This window comes from Taurulus bubalis (genome assembly GCF_910589615.1).
Source record: "Taurulus bubalis genome assembly, chromosome: 15".
NCBI classification, from domain to species: domain Eukaryota; kingdom Metazoa; phylum Chordata; class Actinopteri; order Perciformes; family Cottidae; genus Taurulus; species Taurulus bubalis.
The window spans coordinates 16,273,532-16,295,520 of record NC_136603.1 but is presented as its reverse complement, the minus strand read 5'-3'; the positions used below and the strand labels follow the sequence as shown (position 1 = coordinate 16,295,520).

The 21,989-nt window shown below is 41.8% G+C and overlaps 1 protein-coding gene across 1 annotated transcript in view; it reads left to right on the top strand.

Annotated features, from left to right (window-relative positions):
- nck2a (NCK adaptor protein 2a) overlaps nt 1–21,989 on the top strand; it is a 33,009-nt gene that overhangs the window by 6,818 nt on the left and 4,202 nt on the right. Inside the window, exons 2-3 of the mRNA XM_079230324.1 lie at nt 1,065–1,175; nt 16,454–16,695. Coding sequence (XP_079086450.1) covers nt 16,470–16,695 — 226 coding nt within the window. The 5' untranslated portion in view covers nt 1,065–1,175; nt 16,454–16,469. The remainder of the gene's footprint in view (nt 1–1,064; nt 1,176–16,453; nt 16,696–21,989) is intronic.

Here is a 21,989-nt window from a genome sequence, read left to right as displayed (position 1 = left end):
AGATCAAATCAAGCATTCTGATTGGTTGAGAGTGAGTCACAGGGTGTACTTTATTCAGCCATAAAGTACTGTACAGCCTGTTTTATATTTAGAGCGTTCCATATCAGTGCGCACTTAAAATAACAGGTAGATTTAAATTGCGCGACCGTTAGTTGTGATTTCAAGCTGGACAGTTACCAAACATGTTTTGTGTAAACTTTGATATTTTCGGGGGAATGACTTTTGATGAGAGTGTCAGCGATGAATACTGTATTTGTGGTCCCTGTTCCTGCTGTACAGTCAAACGTTGATACGGCTCACAATCAGGAGAGCAGAGCAGATAACGCTCTGAGAGCAGACTAGTTAGCGGGGAGCGAGTGCATAAAACCGGAAACTAAGATGAGGAATGAAAAGGGTTTGATCACAAAATCATGATAATTTCCAGTGAGAGATTATTACGTCGGTAATTTCCCGACGCGAGGCAAGTTCTCTAAACATCATGGAGGATAAAAATGATGGAGAAAAGACGGACAGAAGCAGCGAGAGCACTTCTTTACATCGGTGGCTGAGAGTCATAAGGTACTTGAGGCAGTACTGTATCAACAATAATGTACAGTTCATGGGTTTGCCCTTGAACTGTACCTTATTGACGACACAGTACTGCCTCGTGTGATGACTCGTGTGACTTCAGCCTGTAGAGACAATTGGGAATGTTTTTCACAAGATAATGGAGAAATCTCTGGGATTAAGGGAAGTGCCCACACTATACACCACGCATTAGAAAGTGAGTCACATCAGAAGTGTGTTTGTGTTTGCCAGGACATGCACAATGGGAGGGATTAATTGGCTTGAATTCAACTTTAGTGAAAAACCTGCCACCAGCTCTGCTTCTTCTACAATGCAGGAGGTAAACAGTGTTGTTTATTACACAATGAACAAGACACACAGAGCAGCTCAGTGATTTCAACAACAAACAAAAAAAATGCTGCTACATAAGTACATCTGAGAACTGACTACCGGTTGTGTGGCAGGGGATTGAATATTATTAGATGGTAATGTTTGATCAGTTTCTGCTCTGTGTGCAGGACCAACTGCACAAGGTTGCCATTGATCCGGGCGAGGTCACTCCATTGACGTAGCGGAGGGGTTGACACAGGGTCAGCCAGCTAAAAAGTCTAACCTGCCTCAACGTACATGTAAGCACACACACCTGCGATATTACTGTGTAATGTGAATTCTGTATTTCTACTGTCGACCTTGAGATTATTACCACAAAAGATACAATAATGATCACAGTGATAACTCGTTTCATAGCGTTATAAAACGATGTTCAGTCTTTTGTCTGTCTTTTTGTACATCTATTACTAATTACCACCACCAACACAGCCATTTGCATGTTTTAAACTCAGTGCTGTTTTCTGTCTGAACTCTCACTAAAGGACGAGTAGCATTTTTCCCTTTTTTAAACTGCAACTGTAGTGCATTTACAAAGAAGTCCCCAGTGAGTTGCTTTTAAAATTTTCACGAGTGTCTCTCACCTGACGTGTCCCATATTCTGGATCCACAGTATGTAGCAGTGTTTTTTTCCGTCTTAAAACAAATTTAAATTTTCCATTTGTGTGTTCTATTATTTCCTGCTTTGCCTGTGGGCTTTGAGTCTCATTTGGCTTGTAACACATTTTCACCTGATTTATGTTGTTTGTCCTTGACCTATGAAAACATTAGGTTACAACTATTCTAGGAGCTGCAATATACTTTTGGTATTTTTTATGAAAAATGTCTTCTTGAAGGTCATATATTGGCTCATATCACACTTTAGTGTGGCGTTGGAAAGGACCGCAGTAACTGTGAGATTGTTCAACAAGCACACGTCACGTTACAGCCTCTCTGAATGGCAAACATTGGGATAACAGTTTGGCGAATCATGGCGAACCATTCAGTGCTCATTAAATCTGCATGTGGACAGAATAATGCTTCATTTTTTCATTTGATATATCTTTTTTAGAATTTATGGCAGATTATAACCAGTTCATGTATTTTTTAACATGTGGGCTATAAAGATATAGTTTGTATTTGTTTGTACTAAAATCTGCTGCGTGCTTGGGAGTTGATTCCGTTGCTGAATGGCGCAATATGATAGGCCTTCTCCTCTAATCCATTTGTGCCCTTTCTCTCTCGTATTCTCTCACACACGTACACACACACATGGCTGCACCCGAAGGAAATCCTGCTTTATTTATAAGATGTATAGCTCAGAGTGCCACGGGGTTCTCCTGAGAATTCAAGACTGCACACAAACAGTATTTGGCCTGTGGAGTCTCTTCTTACACACACACACACACACACACACACACACACACACACACACACACACACACACACACACACACACTCATATACACGTACTCGCTGCAGGACAACTATTTACCTTATCTGCTGTTCTAGCTTGGCAGAACCACCGTTGTTTGAGTGCGACCTCGGTCGTCCTCAGCAGTGCATGGAGAGCTGCCAGCAGATGCTTGATGAATGTGGCGCTTTAGTGTTTTATGTGGCAGTGTTCGCTGGAACGAGTGATATCATATGCACGTCAGATGCAGAAATGTCGTCCTCTGCTCAGGCTGGATGACTGCAGTGGCATTTGAATGTATAGTGAAATGTCATGCAAAGAAATCCTACTGTGCAGAAACCATAATAGGAACAGGAGAGCTCAGAGGCTGAGAATAAGTATTTCAACTGTTTAAATGATCAGTAAAAGCCCTGATCAGAGATGAACACGATGACATGGAGATGCCATCATGTGCAACCTTTTTTGGCCCTCGGCTAAAAGGCAGAAGAGTAACCTAAGTTGTTAGTATGATTTAGAGGTGTCCATAGTAGGGAGCGTTTAGCCAGGTGTTACATTCTTTGTTTTGGGTTTTTTTCTTTTTACATTTAATGTTGGAGGCTAAATAACAGCTATTCAACATTTGAAGGGTGAAATCAAAGAGCAAAAAAGGACTTGAAGCATGTTGCAAGTGGGGCCGTAAATGAGAATAAAATATAACAGTTTATCAAATGGCGATAGGATCATTTGAAAGGAGTCACTTCTAGGGATGAACCTCCACAGAATTATCACCCAAATTCACAGCTCCCCTCGGCTTTACACAACTTCATATTGAGTTTCTTCCTAACTGCTGGGTATGTAGATGCAATAATGAATTGTTGAACTAATTATTTCTTATTCCTTACTTTCTGAAACCGATTTAAATGTCTCACAACTTCTCCAAATACATCATGCCTAAATTTCAAATATGCATCCAGGAAGAGGTGGAAAGGGTATAGAAAGAAAAGAGCAACAAGCGTCGCTCTCTTGGATAGTTGTTTCCAACACTGATTCCAGTAACTTTTTCCCTACTGGCCCAGATGAATGTCTTCCTCAGTGCAAAGCCAGTTCGGATGCTGTAAAAGAGTGGAGGCGTACAGCAATTTTATGCAGTGGCTTGTTTGTTTGGCTGATGTTGAAACATGGCTCCGCAGAACTAACATGTATAGTCCACAAGGAAAAGAGATGTAGCTTTCACAATTGTCATTTCTGTTTCCAGCATACTGTTCTGGTCTCTCTGTGGCTCTGACATCAACACAAGGTTATGTAACAAAGACAAACAAACATGCGGGATCCCAAGCAGGATATCAGGAACAACTCTCATGCTCCTCAGAAAGAGTTCCCACATGTCTTGGAAAACCTGGATAAATTTAGACAGTCGTGGAAAATAAGAGTCTCTCGTGGGAAATTCATGGCATGGTAGAACGTCTCTTCCCTGCCAATATTTGAACAATTCTCCATTTGCTGAAAACCAGACTGTTAGTAATACATCTGATCACTTTTGGTTTGCTAGTGTTTTCTAACAGTAGTAACTCACTACATTTAGACTTCTGTATCTTTAAAAAAAACTAAAAGACAACATCCTGAACCATGAAGAAACAGTTGCCCCCTTTACAACCGCTACATTTTGATATACTGATGTTGAAGAAGAAAGGCCTCTTAATCTTCTGAACTATTGGTAGATTAATTAACTAATCAATTAGATGGTTCATCAGCAGCTGTTTTTGAAATGGGTTAACTGTTTTGTTCTTTTTATTGCAAAAATGACATAGCCATTTCCAGGTTCTCAAATTTGAAGGTATGATGCCTCTCTTTGTCATGATTTGATCAAATCGTTTTGGACTGGTTATCAGAAAAATGTGCAATTTGATTACTTTTTGGGAAACAGTCGTCGGATGAATCGATAAAAAAGTAATTGTCCCTTGCTACTCTGTGACATATTGTTCTTTGCCACTTATAAGATGTTGTATGACTGCATGCATCCATTGTTATCTAATGTGGTCCAGTATTGATCAATTTAGTTTAAGACAGTTACTGCATCTTTCTTTCTATTGGTGTTAGTCCGGAGACCTTTTTGCAGGACTGCTTCTGGGAGAGCCCTCAAAAGGTGTAAAAAAAAAAAAAAAAAAAAAAAACTGAATGTAAAGCAGAATACATGAAGTGCATGTCTGAGTTGTGATAACGACTTGTATCTGGATAATTGTCACCTTCAGTGGGAAATTATTTACAGGGTTCAGTTTCTGTTTTCCCCTTTAACTATTCACGGGGACTGTCCCCTCAACAGTAAATGAGTAAATGATCCACATCAGTACTTGGCTGCTGGCGGTTTAAGGTACTCAACAGGTCTGCATAGCGTTGAACTAGTCTCTCTGCATTGCTCATGCTACAACAGTCGGTTCTCTCTTGGGAGCCTGAACCTGATCAAAGAGAATAATTCAGGTCCATAGCCGAGGGAGGCGAGAGAAGACCGATGGAGCAGAAGGTACAAAGAGAAGGTAAAGCTCAAGCTGGGATAGAGTCAACAGTACACAGAGGAGAGGAAAGTTTTGGAGGACTTTTTTTGTACTGAGTTTCTGCATGAGCTAACCTCATTTTACAACATATTCTTTCGAAACCTATCCCAAGAGTAGATCGTTTTAAAATTAGTTTATTTCCCCATATAGCACAGGGTCATCAGCGGTGGTACATCCTGCGCACTCATCACATATGAATCATAGTGAATTAACTCAAAGATGCAAATTGTGGACACGGTAGACGCAGCATGTTTAATTTCCCTCCCTTGTTGCCTCATTAAGAGAAAAAATCTCTTCCTGCCATTAGTTGCTTGTGGGGATCCTCACAGATGCACAATTATGTACATGATTACCTGCACGAAAGTGAAGAGTTAGATGGCAGTATTGGGTATCGGATCCGATACAGTGCTCGTGTACGAGGACTCAAACTCTTGAAACAAGCCGCAACCAATTCCACTGCGGCAGTTGATCTCCAACTATGCTGACCTCTAAGATGGACCTACTCTCCTCCCTTATAACGAGCTTCTCTCTTTTTGGTTTCTTCTTTGAACTATATGACTGATAGCACTGTCAAAAAATGAATTATCAACATCTTTTTGCATCAGGAAAATACAATGTTGATTTATTAAAATATCAGCAAGTACTCAAATGTAAGTGCATTGAAAACAAAAACACATGCATGGTTGATGCTTTCCGCGTCATTGGTAAGACGCTTTCCCAAGGAAAGTTTTGGTTCTTATTTTTTCCTATTTCAGTACTCATTTTAATCCATGCATACTGTATATTCCAAAAAAATGACCCAAACTGAGGCTTGTGGATTATCCAAAGTAACTAGGGCATCATTCCTGGAAATATACATTGTTGTTGATTTGCTTGTGGTGACGAGCAGCAGATACAACATTTGATTCCATTTCCTCCATTGTAATGTGATGGTGGGGGCTGACATTGGTCCATGATGATGGTGATGATGTTTTTGTATATATGCATCTACTTTAGTTTACGTAATACATTGTATTTGTTCTCCACATTCCATTTCAGAATCATATTATTCGTGGCAATAGTGTTCATTAGAGAGAGAGAGAGAGAGCTATTGATAGATGATGCATGTCTCAGTATGATTGCTACCAAAAATAAATGTTTGGGTGGAGGGCTCTCATATAGTATCTGCCCTCCATACATGTTGTCAAATGTTTTTTCGACCTCTTTATTGATGAGATTATAAAGATGGCTTGCCGTGGTGACCAAACCAATATGATACCTGGGTTTTAGTACCACAGAAAAGTCTTTACTATTTAATAAATACGACGTAGGAAAACTTTTCCACGGTAACAATCAGTCTACTCCAATAGCCAGCCCCGCTTTATTTAACCAACATCACCACTCTGTAGTGAGATGCATGATTAGCACGTTGTTTATTTATATCGTGACTGATTATCTGCGATTTATGTAATCACTTCATAATTTAGTCTCGTCTGGAATTCATGACATGAATTAATTTCCATTTCAAAATTGGAATCTTGTCTGATTCGTCAAGAAGTGGTTTGAACAGCTGTAGAGAGTCACCTGACAACCACAATCGTCCTCTTCATATGCTTATAGATGTCAAATGAGTGTAGTCTCGTTACTCCTGACGTGGTTATTCACTCCGGATGTTTATAATATCTGTTCAGTCCTTACAGTCATAGCAAGTCTATCCTCTTCCTGCTGAGTGCTCCTGTTATTGTGCCTCCGGATTGCTTAATTGACATTATTGATTATATGGGAGTGTAAGAAAAGATGAAACGCAGGGCTTGTTTTGCTGTGGGGCTTTTTGTCTATTTGGTTCCACCAGCTGCTCGTATTCAACAAAGTAATTCTTCCAAGCCAATAATACATTGCATTGTGGAAATATTGCTGGCCTCCAGTCACAAAATGCTCAATATGCCAAAGAGCAAGAGCATCTCTTTTTCTCAGCGCAGCCTGCAGATCTGTTTTGTTCTCTTGTGAATTTCACGCCCTGCTTCAGGTGAGAGTGTTGAATAATACTACCAGCCAACTATTGTTTCGCTCCATATTTTGACAGGAAATAGATTTTCAAAGCTCGGAAAGAGAGAAACTCAGTTTAATCAGTTTAGTCTGCATGTTCTCAGAGAGATGGTCCTTGGAGACATGCTTTATGATGAAGGGTGAGAAAAATAAATGTAAATTGTAGTAGTACATTGCCGTGTAGTACAGTTCATTTGAAGAGCATTCTGCAGCTTCTAGCCATGGCAACATCTTTGTTCTGTGACCTGGAAGTGACCCGTTTTTCACATACTCTCTCAACTCTTTCTGTCAGACACAAACACAACATCACCTCAGGTTTTTCCTCTGTCTCCTCCAGTCGGCCAATAACAAGCAGCATTGTACATCAAAGCCGTGTTCACTGCATTGGCCCTGCTTTGCTTTACAGTGTTTGTCTTTTGTTGTTGTGCCAGAGGACATGGATAACAGACTGTCACACACACAGTTAAAAATACAGACAGTCCTTCCTACTTCACTTATGGACCAAAGCTGTGGAAAAAAAAAGGGATACAAAAAAGACACGAGGAAAAGTATGCTAATAGATGATGGCTTGCAGCAGAGAGAGGTGTAGAGAGGATTGTGTTGTAAACCTTACAAAGAACAAGCTGCTCACAGGAGATGCCTCGTGTGTTTAGAGTGCAGGGAGGTGTGCAAAGTGAACAAGCACCGCACTGTTGTGAAAGGAGGTAAAGTGGCTATCAAGGAGTAGAGAAAACAACCAACAAGTTTGAAGTCAGCTATTTGTGGCGGAAGAGGAATGTAAGCACTAAGAACTGCAGTGCAGTAGGGATTCAGCGTTGTTTATCATCTTCCAGTGCAATCATTATGATGGAATAATAATTAACATGATGCACTACTTTGTGCCTCAACGAAGCAGATGCAAATTAAAACAACGACTCACAAATGTGACCCCTCACGGATTAGGAGCTGGAGGTGGATGCTCCAGTAGAAAAACATCAATCCTACCGTCTGTCTGCACGGATAACGTGCGATGCAGGGATTAAATAACTGGTGATGCACAAACACATTTTACCGAGGTGCCGTCACTCTGCTGTCAAAATAGGGTTTATTATCATATCACCATCATACCAATGAGTTTTTGGGGACACTCCTGGAGTCTCCTGGATTTAGTCCTTTTCTCTTTGTTAATTTGACCCTCTTCTGTGTTTTGTGCAGAATCAAAAGTTGATCTTTTGTCAAGAAATATCAAAGAGTGAAGGGATACAAGTCAGATTATCTTGGGGAACGCCCCCGTCGGTGAAAATGGGACCACCCATTGGCGGTTGTCATGGGGACTCACTCAACAATGTTGGCTTTACCCAGGAGAGGAGGACTGAAGCAATGACAGAAAATGAAAGTGACATGTGAAAGATTGCTTGCAAAGAGATGTTGGGGGGAAGGAAGGAAGGGCCAGTGAAAGAAGGACGAGAATTCCAGGTTTCTGTCATCACCCATTTAGGGAAGTTAAGTTTGAAGGCCTTTGTCTCAGGAAGTGTGTGAAAGAGCAACATTGCTGCTTCAGTGGACAACATGCCTCTGTATCTGTACTTTGTTATATACGCAATAAATTGCCAGAAAAGTGATATCCGAGCAACACTGCCTGCATAACCAGCACATAACTCTTTATTTTTTAAGAATGATAACGATGCAAAAAAAAGCTGGTACTTTATTAATTCATGGAGCTGTGCAAGTCACGACATATCCTGCAAATATTTCTGAATACAAGCCTTGTGTTGACAAATGAAGGGATTCTGTCCACAGAAAGACACTAGAGGGCTTTTATTTTTCAACGTAAACCGTGTTGAGATCAAAAGTATTCACTTTTTTCATGTCTGGGACATGTTCTACAGATAAAGATATTGAAACAGTTGTAATATTGACAATTTACTGTCAAAAGATAATTCTCTATTTTTGCTGTGAACAAAACAATAGACAAGACCTCGAAGACACAGCCGGCTGCTCCCACAGGGCAGTGTGGCCGGGTCGTGATGAGGGGAAATAGGGCTGCAACTAACAATCATTTTCCTTATCAATTTACTCAATTAACATTTTTTTTCTCAATTAATTGTATGGTCGATCAAGGGTAAGGTTGGGTACCGAAAACCGGTGCCAATATGGCACTGGTGCCTATACGACCGGTACCTACCGAAATGCAACGCAGATTTCGCAACGCAGATTTTTTACAGTACTTTTACTGACTCCGTCCCGGGCAGCAGGTGACGATAGCCTACTGTTTGTATAGCTACAGTAGCTAGCTAGCTAGCATCTTTTAACAGAGAAAATGCCGAAAGTTTGGCTGTATTTAGCAAAAAACGATTCGAACAACGCAACGTGCAGCAAATACATCAAAACAATTGCGTGTAAAGAAGAAGAGCCAAACTCCGAGAGAGAAACGCTCCGTTTTCTCCAGCAAACCTCGTTGAGGAAACGTTTGTTTTAAACGCTGGAATCTGGACAAGAAACGCTCCAAGCTGCTACACAAAGTGAGATTATTAGGAGACGTGTTTGTTCCTCGGTTCAGTTGGTGTTTGCCAAATTCAAGAGCAGCTCCGTCTGGTTCAGAAAAGCTCTCCCAGTTGATATGAATGATGACGTGTAGTCCAGTAAAGCAGTAGAGTTTGTAGAATCCAACAGTTTGAGTGGAGTTCTGTTGCACACGGTCCCATCAGGCACCTGATGCTTGTGTTTTTATATACTGTTCATAGTTTAAAGTTAAAAAGTTTGAAGCTGTAGTTTGAGGTCTTTTTGAAGTGTTTTGTATTTATTTATAGTATACTTTAAACAGTTAATATATTGTTCAATTTGAAGAAAACAATTTGCCGTGGCAATAAAAAAAAAACTTTCTTTAATGTTGTCAATCATCGTTTTGTGCTTCTTTTTTTTTCTTTTTTGGTTCAGGCACCGGTATTGAAAAGAAAAAAAATTATACCCATTCCTAATCAAGGGTCTTAGGATATAGTGATGCCATTTTGATACTACTAAACAGAGTTGTGGCACCAACACCACAAAGGGACCTTCTATTTAATACCATTCAGTTGTTAGACCCTGTTAGTGCCGAGCAAAACTCAGAGGAGTGGCTTGTCACTAAAAGGAGAATAGCTGGTCCACCCTTAAAGGTCAGGCCCCTTCAATTGCCCGGGAAGCAAAACAATCCCTGATGCAATGGCCCGGTAGGGAGTCAATATAGTCACGGTGGGCTGCTGTGCTGCTGGAGGAGCAACTCAAACTGAAGCTAAAATAATTATTGAAGTTATCTCTTGTTTTGAGATGAGCGTGTGTACCTTACATGGTAAAGCACTGCAGCTTGGTAGCATGTGTGTACAGCATCAATTTAATTTGCACAGCATGATAACTTGCATGCACAACAGTTTACATCTAGTAAAATTATTAAATGCATATATTATTGTGTCTGCTAATCAGATTGTCTGTAATCATCATTATTAAGAGCTGGACTTTTTAAGGATGTTACTTCCATCCTAAGTTGAGTTGGCTCTCTGGTCATCTGGCGTGTTGGGGATAGCAGCCCTGGCTCTATCTGTGTGGTCTGAGTGTTCCTTCTTCTCAGTTGAGCCGACAACAAGAGACCGTCTTGGTGTTGTGATTTGTATTTGAGATGTCCTCGCGTGGTTTTATGGGCTTTTATGACGGCACCCATTTTCTCCCCTGAACCTAAAGAAGAGCACCCACTAACATATATATGGGCCACCCCCTCAGTTTAGGGCCTGTTGGTGTATGAATGAGACGGAAGACGTGTGTGAGTGACAGATGTTGAGGTCTGTTTCACAATGTAGCTGTCAGGATGTTTTTGTGGCTTTGTTTGTAGCAGGGAGAACGTGATCAGAAGCAGAAAAAAGTGTGGGAAACATCGTGAACACTGACTGGATGTAATAGGCGTTTAATTCTGCACTGTTTGGGTTCTGTTGACATGGACAAATCAAATCTGAGAACAAGACCATCAGGCCTATCTAAATCACAGAGCCATGTCCACAGTAGCTTCCTCATGTTTCAGTCTGTCCAGTCCACTCAAAACGCTTGACACTGATTGCCAGTAGGGAGTAAAGCAGTCCTCCATTCAGTGAGAAGCAAACAGTGTGGAGTGGAGGGGGGAGGTGGACATGTCCCCCAATTGGCTGAATTCGGTCTGTCTTTGACCTGAATGCCAAACACAGAAAGCTCTGCCAGACGTTCTTTTTTTCCTTGAAACATCCCCTCTTTTTTCATTTTTTATAATCCTCTTTAACTTTCCCTTCTCTTTGTGTGGCGTTGAAAGAGCCTGTGAGCGTTCCCCCCTCAGTGAAGGGTGTTGTAAAGTGCTGCTGAAGCCCAGCTCAGCAGTCTGTCGCTCATCTTTCCTCTTTTAACTCAGCAGAGGAATGGGGGGGTCACGAGGAGCATGAGGCTTTTCTCTCTTTTAAACTCAGTCTTTCCCAAATCTGTCTGTTTTTCTTTTGTGTGTGTGTGTTTCTATGCTTCCTCAAAGGAAAAGCTTTTTTTTGTTCAACCACCTGTCTGTTTAACTATGTCAAGGAAACTGAGTTAGTAGCCCAGATTAAATGACAAATGTATCATGAAACGGTCTGTTTGGTGGATCCCGTTTTCACCCACAGTTGAGTGAATCGCACACGTTTTAAAACTAGATTGATTGCTGGAGCTCGTTGATTTCATTGGCAAGCCGTGAGTGACGGCATTGGAATGAGCAATGGTATAGCTGCCATTTGGACATAAATGATTGCCCACAGTGGAGGGGGTCTTGGTTTGGAGTGGCATTCGCATCGCACTGTCTAATGAGCAAGGTTGCCAAGGAGACAGAGAAATTGGTATCATGGGTGAGGGGAGGCAAAGTGCTCGTGCTAGGATGAGAGCATATCAAGTGTTACATGAGTTTACATGAGTGGAAAGAATTGACACTAAGCAAAAGGGATGGTTGAAAGGTTTTATTGTGTAGTGAGATGGCTTTTTAGGCTCTCACACCTACGCTGTTTTGGTTTGGTTTAATCTACATCCCCATTTAAAAATGCATATCTTTTGCTACGTTTATACTGAGCTTTCACTTATCCGCCGTTTTAAAGCTCCGAAAACGAAGGTGTTTGGAAGCGCTACCAAAAGCCGGGGACGTTTGAAAACTCAGAAGTTACCTCGTAGTGTGGAGAGGCGGAACCGGCGCCGTTCAGCGGCTCTATCAACCTGCAAAGCGGCGTCTGAAACGTTGTCAACAAGCAGGTGTGTTGGTGCAGTTCAGTTGATCAACCAAAAGATTTTAAGATGGCATATATGTGATTTCAGCATCTAGTCTAGGGTTGGATATTTTGAGAAAGTGGCGAGAGCAGGCTTGAAAAATGCCAACAGAAAAATCCACATTCTTTTCCAATAAAAGTAGCTTGCAGCACTTCAAGTCCTGAAATCTGGCAAAACAATTACCAAGTCGGCAACGATATGAACACACAGCTGTCAAGATATATGTACACACACACGCACGCACGCACGCACGCACGCACGCACGCACGCACGCACGCACGCACGCACGCACGCGCGCGTGTGTGTGTGTGTGTGTGTGTATATATATGAATGATAAAGAACATAATTTACCCTAGCATTAATCCAAAGGCTAAACAATAATACATGGTTAATGGACCTGTACTTATAGTTCCTTTCTAGTCTTCCGGCCACTTTTACACTTCATGTCATTCCCTGATAGCAGGCTAGCATGCGAGGTGCCACCTGCCCTTTAGAACAAACTAATCATTCCCACCGATGGCACAGCCTTCGAGGGCAATTTGGTGCAATTTGTGCCTAAGGACACATTGACATGGACTGGGGGAGGGGAACTGGGGATCGAACTGCCGATATTCTGAATTGAAGGACGACCCGCTCGCGATCTTCTGGCCACCACAAATTGCCAAAAAAAAAAACCATCATGTCATCAGTATGAGGTGAAAAGGCAATAAAACACACAAGTTGAGTTTGTGTTCCATTAAAAAGGAACACATGGACTATTATAGACACACTGAAACTGGATTTTTTAAATTTGACTATTTAGAAATTTATATTAGTAAAATATACTTCTAAATTTACTAATTTTGAAATATATATTGGTCAAATATATTTCAGCTGGCAGTACTTTTTTCCCCATAAACATATAATCTTGATACAGAGCCCTTGGATTTTAGTTGTTATTTTTCATTTTTTTATTTGACCAAGTTGTTAATACCGTAACTTGCTATCAGCCGGTTAGTGAGGAGTCAGCAGTCAATGATGGTATAAATCGGTCAATAAAAGTTTTTCCGAAATGTGAATCACCGCCTAACACGAGAGGTCCTTGAACAAAGTCATAAACAAGCACGCTATAAAGTATTGTTACTTATCATATTACCATATTAATTGATCAGGATGAATGAAAGTGTATTGTGGCAGGATTAATAATTCTAATTGTAGTTTTTTCTTCATGAAAAGAGAAGTTACACACACACACACACACACACACACACACACACACACACATACACAAAGTTCAGTTTCCCATGTGGGTATACGTATGTAGTACTGATGATACAAGATGACCTCACCAAAAGTATCCAATGAATGAGTTTCCTGTCAGATGACCTCATGTTTATAGCTTATGGTTTGATTATAAAAACTGCAGGTGTGAAAATATCCTTGTGCTGGCATGCCTGGGTTCAGGTTTGCATCAATCGTTTCAATATTTGCTGCATCGAGGAGGAACAAGAAAAAGTATAGATTCACAAACAAAGCCAGGAATGTTACACCACTGACATTTCTGGTCTGCTTTGTATTTCAATAACTCAAATGTAGTGACGGGTAAATACTGTGGAGCGTTCTCCCAGCAGACATCCTCCGGTTGGCTCATCCATCCATCCTCACCAGGAGGAATACATGCAATAAAAGGAAAGGAAAGTAATAGCCCGGTCTAATCCAGCAGTTGTAGCCTAAGGCGGGCAGAGGCCGCAGCATGTTCACATACCTCTGCTCCTGTCTTTTTAGAAAAGTTGACGTCACCCACCGTCCCTCATCTTGTCATAAATCTGCCCTTCCACTTCCTGCACCCTCCAAAGAATCACAGCTGCTTTTCTTGTCTTGTCCTGTATGTTTAACTGACCCTTCTGCCTTCGTCCCTGCAGTTAAAATAGTCACATAATAGAAAGTTGAGTAACTTAACTTATGGTGAACTTGACATAAACTCTCCCTGTGGCGTGTTGCACAACTCCCTCCTCTCCCCTCCTCCTCCGTTGTCCCAGTCTCGGGCTGTGAAGAAATCCAGTTTGACAGCTTTAGTGACGGCAAGCAGAGGCACATTCACAAGTGCAGCGTTGGGCTTTGCAAGCTGTTGCACTTTAATTTGTACGGCTTGTTGCAGAGATAGAAAGCGCTTGTTAGACTCTTGCATGCAGTGATACACAACCCTGCTTCTGGTTGTGACTGTAACTGTAAGAATGTATTCTGTGCCTCTTTGGTTGCGGTGGAATTGAATTTCTGGGGTTGAAAAAACAGCCAGTGCTCCAATTTGCATTTCATAAAATTTACCCTGCACAGAAGATATTAATCTTTCCAGCAGTAATGGAATCTTTTTACATGGTCTAATTTGTGCAGCTACACCTCTCATGAGTCATAATTCTCTTTTGTGGTTACGCTTTATCTGTGCTCTGCCCTCTCATTAAAGAATAAAAATGGAAATGACAATACGAGTAAGGGAATATACAATCCCACTGCTTCGTGAGCGTGTGCTGCTGAGTTTCTTTTTCCTTGTGTCTAGTCTACTGAAAAAAAATATGTTTGTGCACATATACTAAATATAGTTATACTCGCCCTCCTGCATTCTCTCACACACACACACACACGCACACAATCAGCAGTACTGTTTTGTCCGTTCAGCCGTTTGACGCAGCAGGCGTTTTCATTTGGAAACGCATTATTATAAATGTCTTAACCTTAGCACCGTTATTAAACGGCTCAATAAAATATCTTAATATGTAGCTGTGTTGTAAATTATTTTTAACTCTCAGTTTCGGCTCCTGAAGGGTGTTTCTGCCATAAATCACAGCGTCCCACAATAGCTACCGATGGCCTTCCGTGAGATTAGATATGAAGTAGACAGTTTTATTTGATTATTCAGGCTGAGCAATTGTGCACACAAAAGCTTTATAACACGGCTATTCATTCTGTGTCTTTGAAATTTCCCCTTATCTTCAGAGAGAGCCTCTTTTCATCTGCATGTTTACTTCCTTCATCTATTGCAGTGATCTTGTTTCTAGCTGCAGACTGCTAACTTGGCGGCAGGCTAAATATAAACCAGATTTCTCGGATAGTTCTTACACTCCGAGACGGCTTTTTTTCTATCTCAGAAAAGGATTTCATCAAATTGAAATCAAGCCTAACTTTCCTGATCCCTTTTAGCATGTTTTCTAAACAGAAAACTTCCCATTTTGGCTTGTGAACATAATTCCTGAACATGTTGAGGTAGTCCAGCAAACCCATGTCCAATCAAATCATCTAAGACCCGGAGAAGTAGAGCATGTAATCGCTCACTGTCTGTCTCAAAAAGTAATAGGTAGGGCTTTGCGTGTTTTGTGAGAGAGAGCGTGCAGTGATGCATTGATTTTGTGTGTTCATGCTGCTCTCTAGCAAAGATGCCTCTTCAGAGGTGCCTATTTGGGCTGGATGTTGCATTTTAGAGAAACTGTCCTGAAATCTGTCAACCTTATTATGTTTTCACCAGTTGGTTGTCCTTTGGGTCTTCTTCAGGGGTGTGGTAGGACTCCTGTATGTTTTATAATTGTTACGCAAAGGAATGGTTGTGTAGTCTGCTGTTATCTCCTTCCAGGGAATTCTCCATTTCAAGTCCATTCCAAGTCCTATTTGGGTTTCATAATTTGTGAAAGATAGACCGGAAACCTGTCCAGGGTGTGTGTCCTGTCAAATGTTCGTTGTGAGCTGGGGTAAGCGGTTTAAAAAGTGTGGGCATGGATGAATATGGATTAATTTGTAATGACATGTCACTTGTCAAAGCAAATCTGAGACTCTCATACACACACACACACACATACATACACACACACACACACACACACACATACACACATCCTCCTTGAAGCTAGAAATAATACTTTATATACAAATTAATATTGTAAGAAAGGTATTTCATGCAGTCTTGTTTCAATGTTCATGCCCACCATTAATCAAAATGTGGCACAACTAATCAGTTAATTATGAACAAAAGAAACCTCTTTTTAAAATGGAAATTACAGAAAGAATAGTTAGTAACCCATTCACTTGCAATATTTCTTTATCAATAATCCATCATACCCATGATCAACCTGTGCGCCCCCCTAGTGGTCGTTCAAAGGTGTGGCATTGTTTACAAGTGGCTGTTCGGACCAGGATGTGTCACTTGTTTCTGCTTTTCATCTTCACTCTGTGATAAGTGTGTGTGTGTGTGTGTGTGCGTGTGTGCGTGTGTGCGTGCGTGTGTGCGTGCGTGCGTGCGTGTGTGTGTTTAAAGTGTCTTATTCCTTGGCTCACCCCAGTGCTGTCTTCTCCACAGGAGGACTCCATGAAAGATGACAGAGGAGGTGATTGTTGTAGCCAAGTGGGACTACACGGCCCAGCAGGACCAGGAACTTGACATCCGTAAAAATGAGCGTCTCTACCTGCTGGACGACTCAAAGACCTGGTGGCGTGTCCGCAACACCGGCAACCAAACGGGGTACGTGCCATCCAACTACGTCGAGCGCAAGAACAGCCTGAAGAAAGGCTCGTTGGTGAAGAACATCAAAGACACGCTGGGTAAGAAGAATTTTGTTTCACTGCCTAGAAATGAACTGTGTGTTTAAGTTTAATGTCCGTATATTATTTTCAGTAGGAGTGCAACATGTATGCACTTCTGTTTCAATGCGTTCTGCTCCCAGGTAAAGGAGATCAAATGTGGTCATGAACAGTTGTCAGTTTGTGTGCATGCATATATGTGTCAAGTGTTTCCCTCACTGTGTCTCTGCTGGGAGTTGTCACTGTCCGGAGATCCCGGTGAGTCGGCCGCGGCTCTCAGCTGTCGGCACATTGTCTCAGTCCCCAGTCATGACTTGAATACATTAGACTGTGTATGTAGCCATAGCTGCCAACTTATGAGAGGGAATGTCTGTGCATATAGTATCAGTGGATAGAGCTTAAGGGTTATTTCTACTCAAGCAACTAAAAAAAATATGAAGAGGAGTTTCATTTATTTTATAGCCAGCTATGAAAAAGAATCAGTTACTGAGAAAATTAAATAGTTACATAGAAGAATGGCTTTCATAATGCCACGAGGAACATTAATAAAGGTGTGTTCCTCCTTTTGCAACAAACCTGAACAACAAACCCTTCTCCTGTCACTATCGATTAGTAAAACTAGACCAGCATGTAATCGCAGAGAAACGCATGACAAACATTTGATGAAAGGTTAAAAATAGGCTTCCTTGTTTTATTGATATATTTATGGAAAAACAATAACATAAATGTGTTCTTTATTTTGAACAATACTAATAGGATCCTTTAATCACATTTATTTAGTAGAAGTGATATGAACATGTAGTATTATTGCAATATCATACACACGTGTGTGTGTGTGTGTGTGTGTGTGTGTGTGTGTGTGTGTGTGGGGCACATAGCTCCCCCACAAGTCCGCAAGCAGTGGCTTTAACCATTTCCCAACACAATTATCTTCTGCGTTGCTACTTTGGTATTTTCCGATGAGCTCGTTGGTGCAGCTGTCTGGAAGAAACGATCACATCTGAGCACTCAGGGATCATACAATTGTTTTAATTCATTAGGACTGTTAGTGAGACAAATTATCTCATACGGCTTCCTAACAGCATGGGAAATAATTTCTTTTCATGATTTTTAATTTGGCGGTGGAGGCACAAAATGATCACAGGTAGGCGATTGAATCCCTTAATCACCATTAGAGTACAGAAGCCACAGATGTGACGGCCAAAAAGCAGCCTTGACAGAATAAGATGGCATCAGTTGGCGATGTCTGCTAAACTGGGACGTGTTGCTATATAGGGCAAGTCAAGAATGAATGAATCGAGTTAAAAATTATCAGCTTGCTCTACTTTCTTGAAGCAGGAAAGGAGCAGTCTGGAGCATGACACAGAAATATCCTCTGTTTTGACATTTCTAGCATTAGCGCCCACTTTTTGTAAGGCTGGTAGAGGGGGAGAGATGAAGATGGGGGAGAAAATAGAAACGTGGTAGAAATTCTAACAAGACAGAATGATCAAGAAGTTCAGTGATAATAAAAATAGTAACTTTGTGGCCCTGAAAGGCAGACATAGAGTTGAGGGGGAGGCAAGAGTAGAGAGAGATGAGGGGAGGGAGGCTGTGTGGATACCAGCCCCCAGGGAAACTCTGCAGCTCTATAAGGTGTGTGTGTGTGTGTGTGTGTGTGTGTGTGTGTGTGTGTGTGTGTGTGTGTGTGTGTGTGTGTGTGTGTGTGTGTGTGTGTGTGTGTGTGTGTGTGTGTGTGTGATTCTCTGTCACCGTGGGTCTCTGTTCTTTTTTTATGATCAGGAGATTGATTAGTGGAGAAATCAGCAGCCAAATGGTTGTGTTGGAGTGATAGATTACCTCTCTGTGCCTGACTTTGTTATATATCGACTACAACATTACGGCCTAATTCCATTTCAGTCTAAGTAGTTTTCTTCCAGGCAGTAGCTCTTTAGTGTTAAAAGCCTGATCAAATCCAATAGGCAAGAACATTTTCCTGATGAGGTGATGAGCACTAGGTGAGGTCAGGGGCTAATGGAACGTATTCACACAGTTGAATGGAGAATCTGATTGGCTTAGAGCATGATTACTTCATCCCGTATGTAGTCTCTGGCTCTTTTTCTTCTCTTGTCCGATTCTTCAGTAAGTCCACATTATGATTATGGACCTTGCAGACAGTTTGTGATTACTGGTATCTCCAGTTTTCTGTGCTTTAGCATAGTTGTATCATCAACATTAATCCAGGCAGAATTTAATTGAATTGTGAATGGCTCCATGCTGTTTTGTGTCCCAGTTTCCTCTCACAGGAAATAAAGACGGTAATGGATGAAACAACTCAGCAAAAGTTTGACTCATTGCTGAAACTGGGCCAGTACTTACCAGCACAACAAAGTGGCAAGTTAGATTTCGGTCCACTTGAGATTTGACATGTCAGTGTGAGTGTGCGTGGGTGAATGCGAGGTGTTGGAGAGCACTTTGTCCTGTCCTTGGGTCAAACAGCTCTATATTCTGGCAGTCCATTTACTCTGTACTTTCTAAACAAAATAGTTATCGAAGTATTGTCCGAAATAGCCCCATTTCCTGCTCAAACAAGCTTCGAAAGGAGGCCGAAATGTGCAGCTGTGTAAAGCACAATATGTGGTCGAGGGTCCGTCTCAGAAAGCTGATAAGAGCTTAGATTTCAGCTAGAGCCTCCAAACCTGACTACACATGGTCCATGTAGAGCCTGGCAGGTATCAGGGGTACATTGTTTCAACATTTTAGTTACCATTTGTATGTTATGTTAAGAAGTAGAAAGCTGCAAGGTGGTCTGGTGGCTTTGTGGCCGAAGACAAACGGCATATAGAACCACATTACCCAGGTTTCATTCCTCTGAGCTCCCTCCTATGGAGCAGCAGCACCGGGCGGTGTTGGCGGAGGAGCTCCAGTTGTCGCACTGCTGTAAACCCCATATATTCTCCTTTCCAGCCCCCGTTCATCCCACAGAACAGAGGAGATACCCATCTCTTCAAGTTTTGTTAAAACGTTGAGAGTAATTTTTGTTTGTTATCTACATGCAAGTGAGTTTTTGGAAGGAAGCAGACAAGGAAGTGATTAGACGGGATTTAAGATAATGGTTTGAAGCCTTAATTTTCTAATTCTTCCACATGATTTGTGCACTTAAATGCTGCACGTGCATGGCCGACAGGCTGCTGCTGCTTTACACATTCCATGTTACATTCTTGTCTCCTTCAGCCTTTTGGCAGGTTTTACTGGTTTCACACACACTAATATGTTAAGTATAGATCAAGTGACACTTGTGGAACAATGGGTAGAGAGCAACAGTGCGGGGGATATATTTAAAAGGGCCAAATAGCTCATCTGTGATTCACTCAAAGTGCTCTGAGAAATCACAGCACTCGCTGACACAGTGCTAATTCTTCATTCAGGGGCCAGGTTGTGCTTTTTCATTACTGCGTTCTTAAATGTGCCCGGTGGGGGGTTTGGTATTGTGTGGACTTCTTATTACAGTAACTTCCCCAACTGCCCTCCACTGTACGCCGTAGAGTGAAGCAATATGCTGCAACACGCAGTCAGCGAGGCTTTTATCAACTCATTTCCCTCTGACTCTTAGTCCTCTGGGCTTGAACAGCGAGTCTTCTTCCACAAGATGATGAGGTAGGTGAAGGTTGGGAGTGAGTGTGTGTGGGAGGAGGGAATAGCCTGCTGCTGCTCTAACCAGCAGGCCAGTGCCTTGAAGTGGAAATGAGTGAAGAAGAAAGGTGTGTGTGCGTTAAAGTGTTTTCTTCGCTCGACCGAGTGTGAGCGTGTGAGTGTGTGTTCGCAGCCTTCTTGTGTGTGTGTCTGTTCGTTACCTCGTGGCAGCAACAGTCTATTTCATTTTTCCCACCTGAAGTAGGCTCAAGAGTCAGCCTTTGTCTTTGGCTCTTCGTCAGGAGATACCGAGTCAGGCACACAGCTATCAGATATGTTTCATGCACGCTGCTATCCATAAACATGATCTGCTTGTTATTCCTGTCTCACTCTTTTTCTTTGCGTTTTTGTCAGCTGTGGCCTCTGATGTGCTCGGTCTAATGTTTGTGTGAGAAACAGCTGCCAAGGGACCCCTCGTCTTTCTTCACAGCTCTCCTCCTCCTCCTCTTCCTCTCTCTGCCAACAACTTTCATGCCACTCTGTGTGAACCCGGCAGTTTTCCAACCAATGTAAATCTTGTACTCTGCAATGACATTTCTGTGGCATTTCAGCAGGCTCTGTGGGAAAAAAAGTGGTGATGAGCTGTCGAGAAGTCGGTTAGTAGTCGCACATGAGCCTCAATTGTCAAGTGAACGATTCATTAGTGTCAGCCACGTAGAGCATCATTCTTATTTTAACATCCATTTGAAGAGGGGACCTCCTTGGTTATGTTCAGCTGAGAGACTTTAGAAACTTACAGCCTTCTTTAAGTGTGCAAACACACGTTTAAAGACGTCTTTGAAAGTACACGGATGGAAAAGGTAGACGGGTACGGCAGGAGCAGACTTTGATCCTGGATATGCTTGTCATTATCAAGCCCATGGTGCATGCTCCACTTTTCATTCCCTGTCTTCACCACCTATTTTCAGCCTTTTGATTAGTACAGATGTGTGTATGGTGTGTAGTGTCGACAGAATACCAACTAGATGGCAAGCTTTTCATTTCATTGTGTTTGAGTGAAAGGACACAGGATGCTCGGTGCAAGAGGATGTCTGCGCCTCTGTGTTCATTCTGTTATCAAGAGTATCGATCTGTCCTTCACCGCTGAGGTTTCTCGTGGGATATCCTGTATTCTCTATGTCTAAGGAAGTTTGTGTGCTTCTGAGGGTCCATGAGTGCAACTTGCAGCCTCAATTAGTCTCCTGCTGACCTAAACTGCCTCTTGGAGCACAGGCCTGTCCCTGCTGCCCGAAACCTGTTTTCAGCCTTCACAGCTAAAAGCAGGTTACCATAATAGCTTTATATTAGCAATGGATCAAATGAGTATTTCCAAAAGGGGTTTCCTGTATTGACAAATCAAGAGAGCTATCTCCTGCCTCTGCAGCTCTCCTCGTCTCTACAGAGCAATTCAATATTTTACAGCTCATTGTTTTTCATTTCCCAGCTTGCATTGTAGCCGTGAGTTTCCCTCTCGCTGTCTTTATCATGCAGCTTTTATCAGTGAAAAACTTACTGAAAGCTTTCTGCTTTATAACAAACTGCAGACAGACAAAGTTGGCATCTAGCTGGTGAACATAGTGGAACATTTAAAAGACCAAAACAAAGCTGAATATTTGACTTCTGCAAACATGATACCAAACGAATGCTCATCAAGTCAGCTGGAG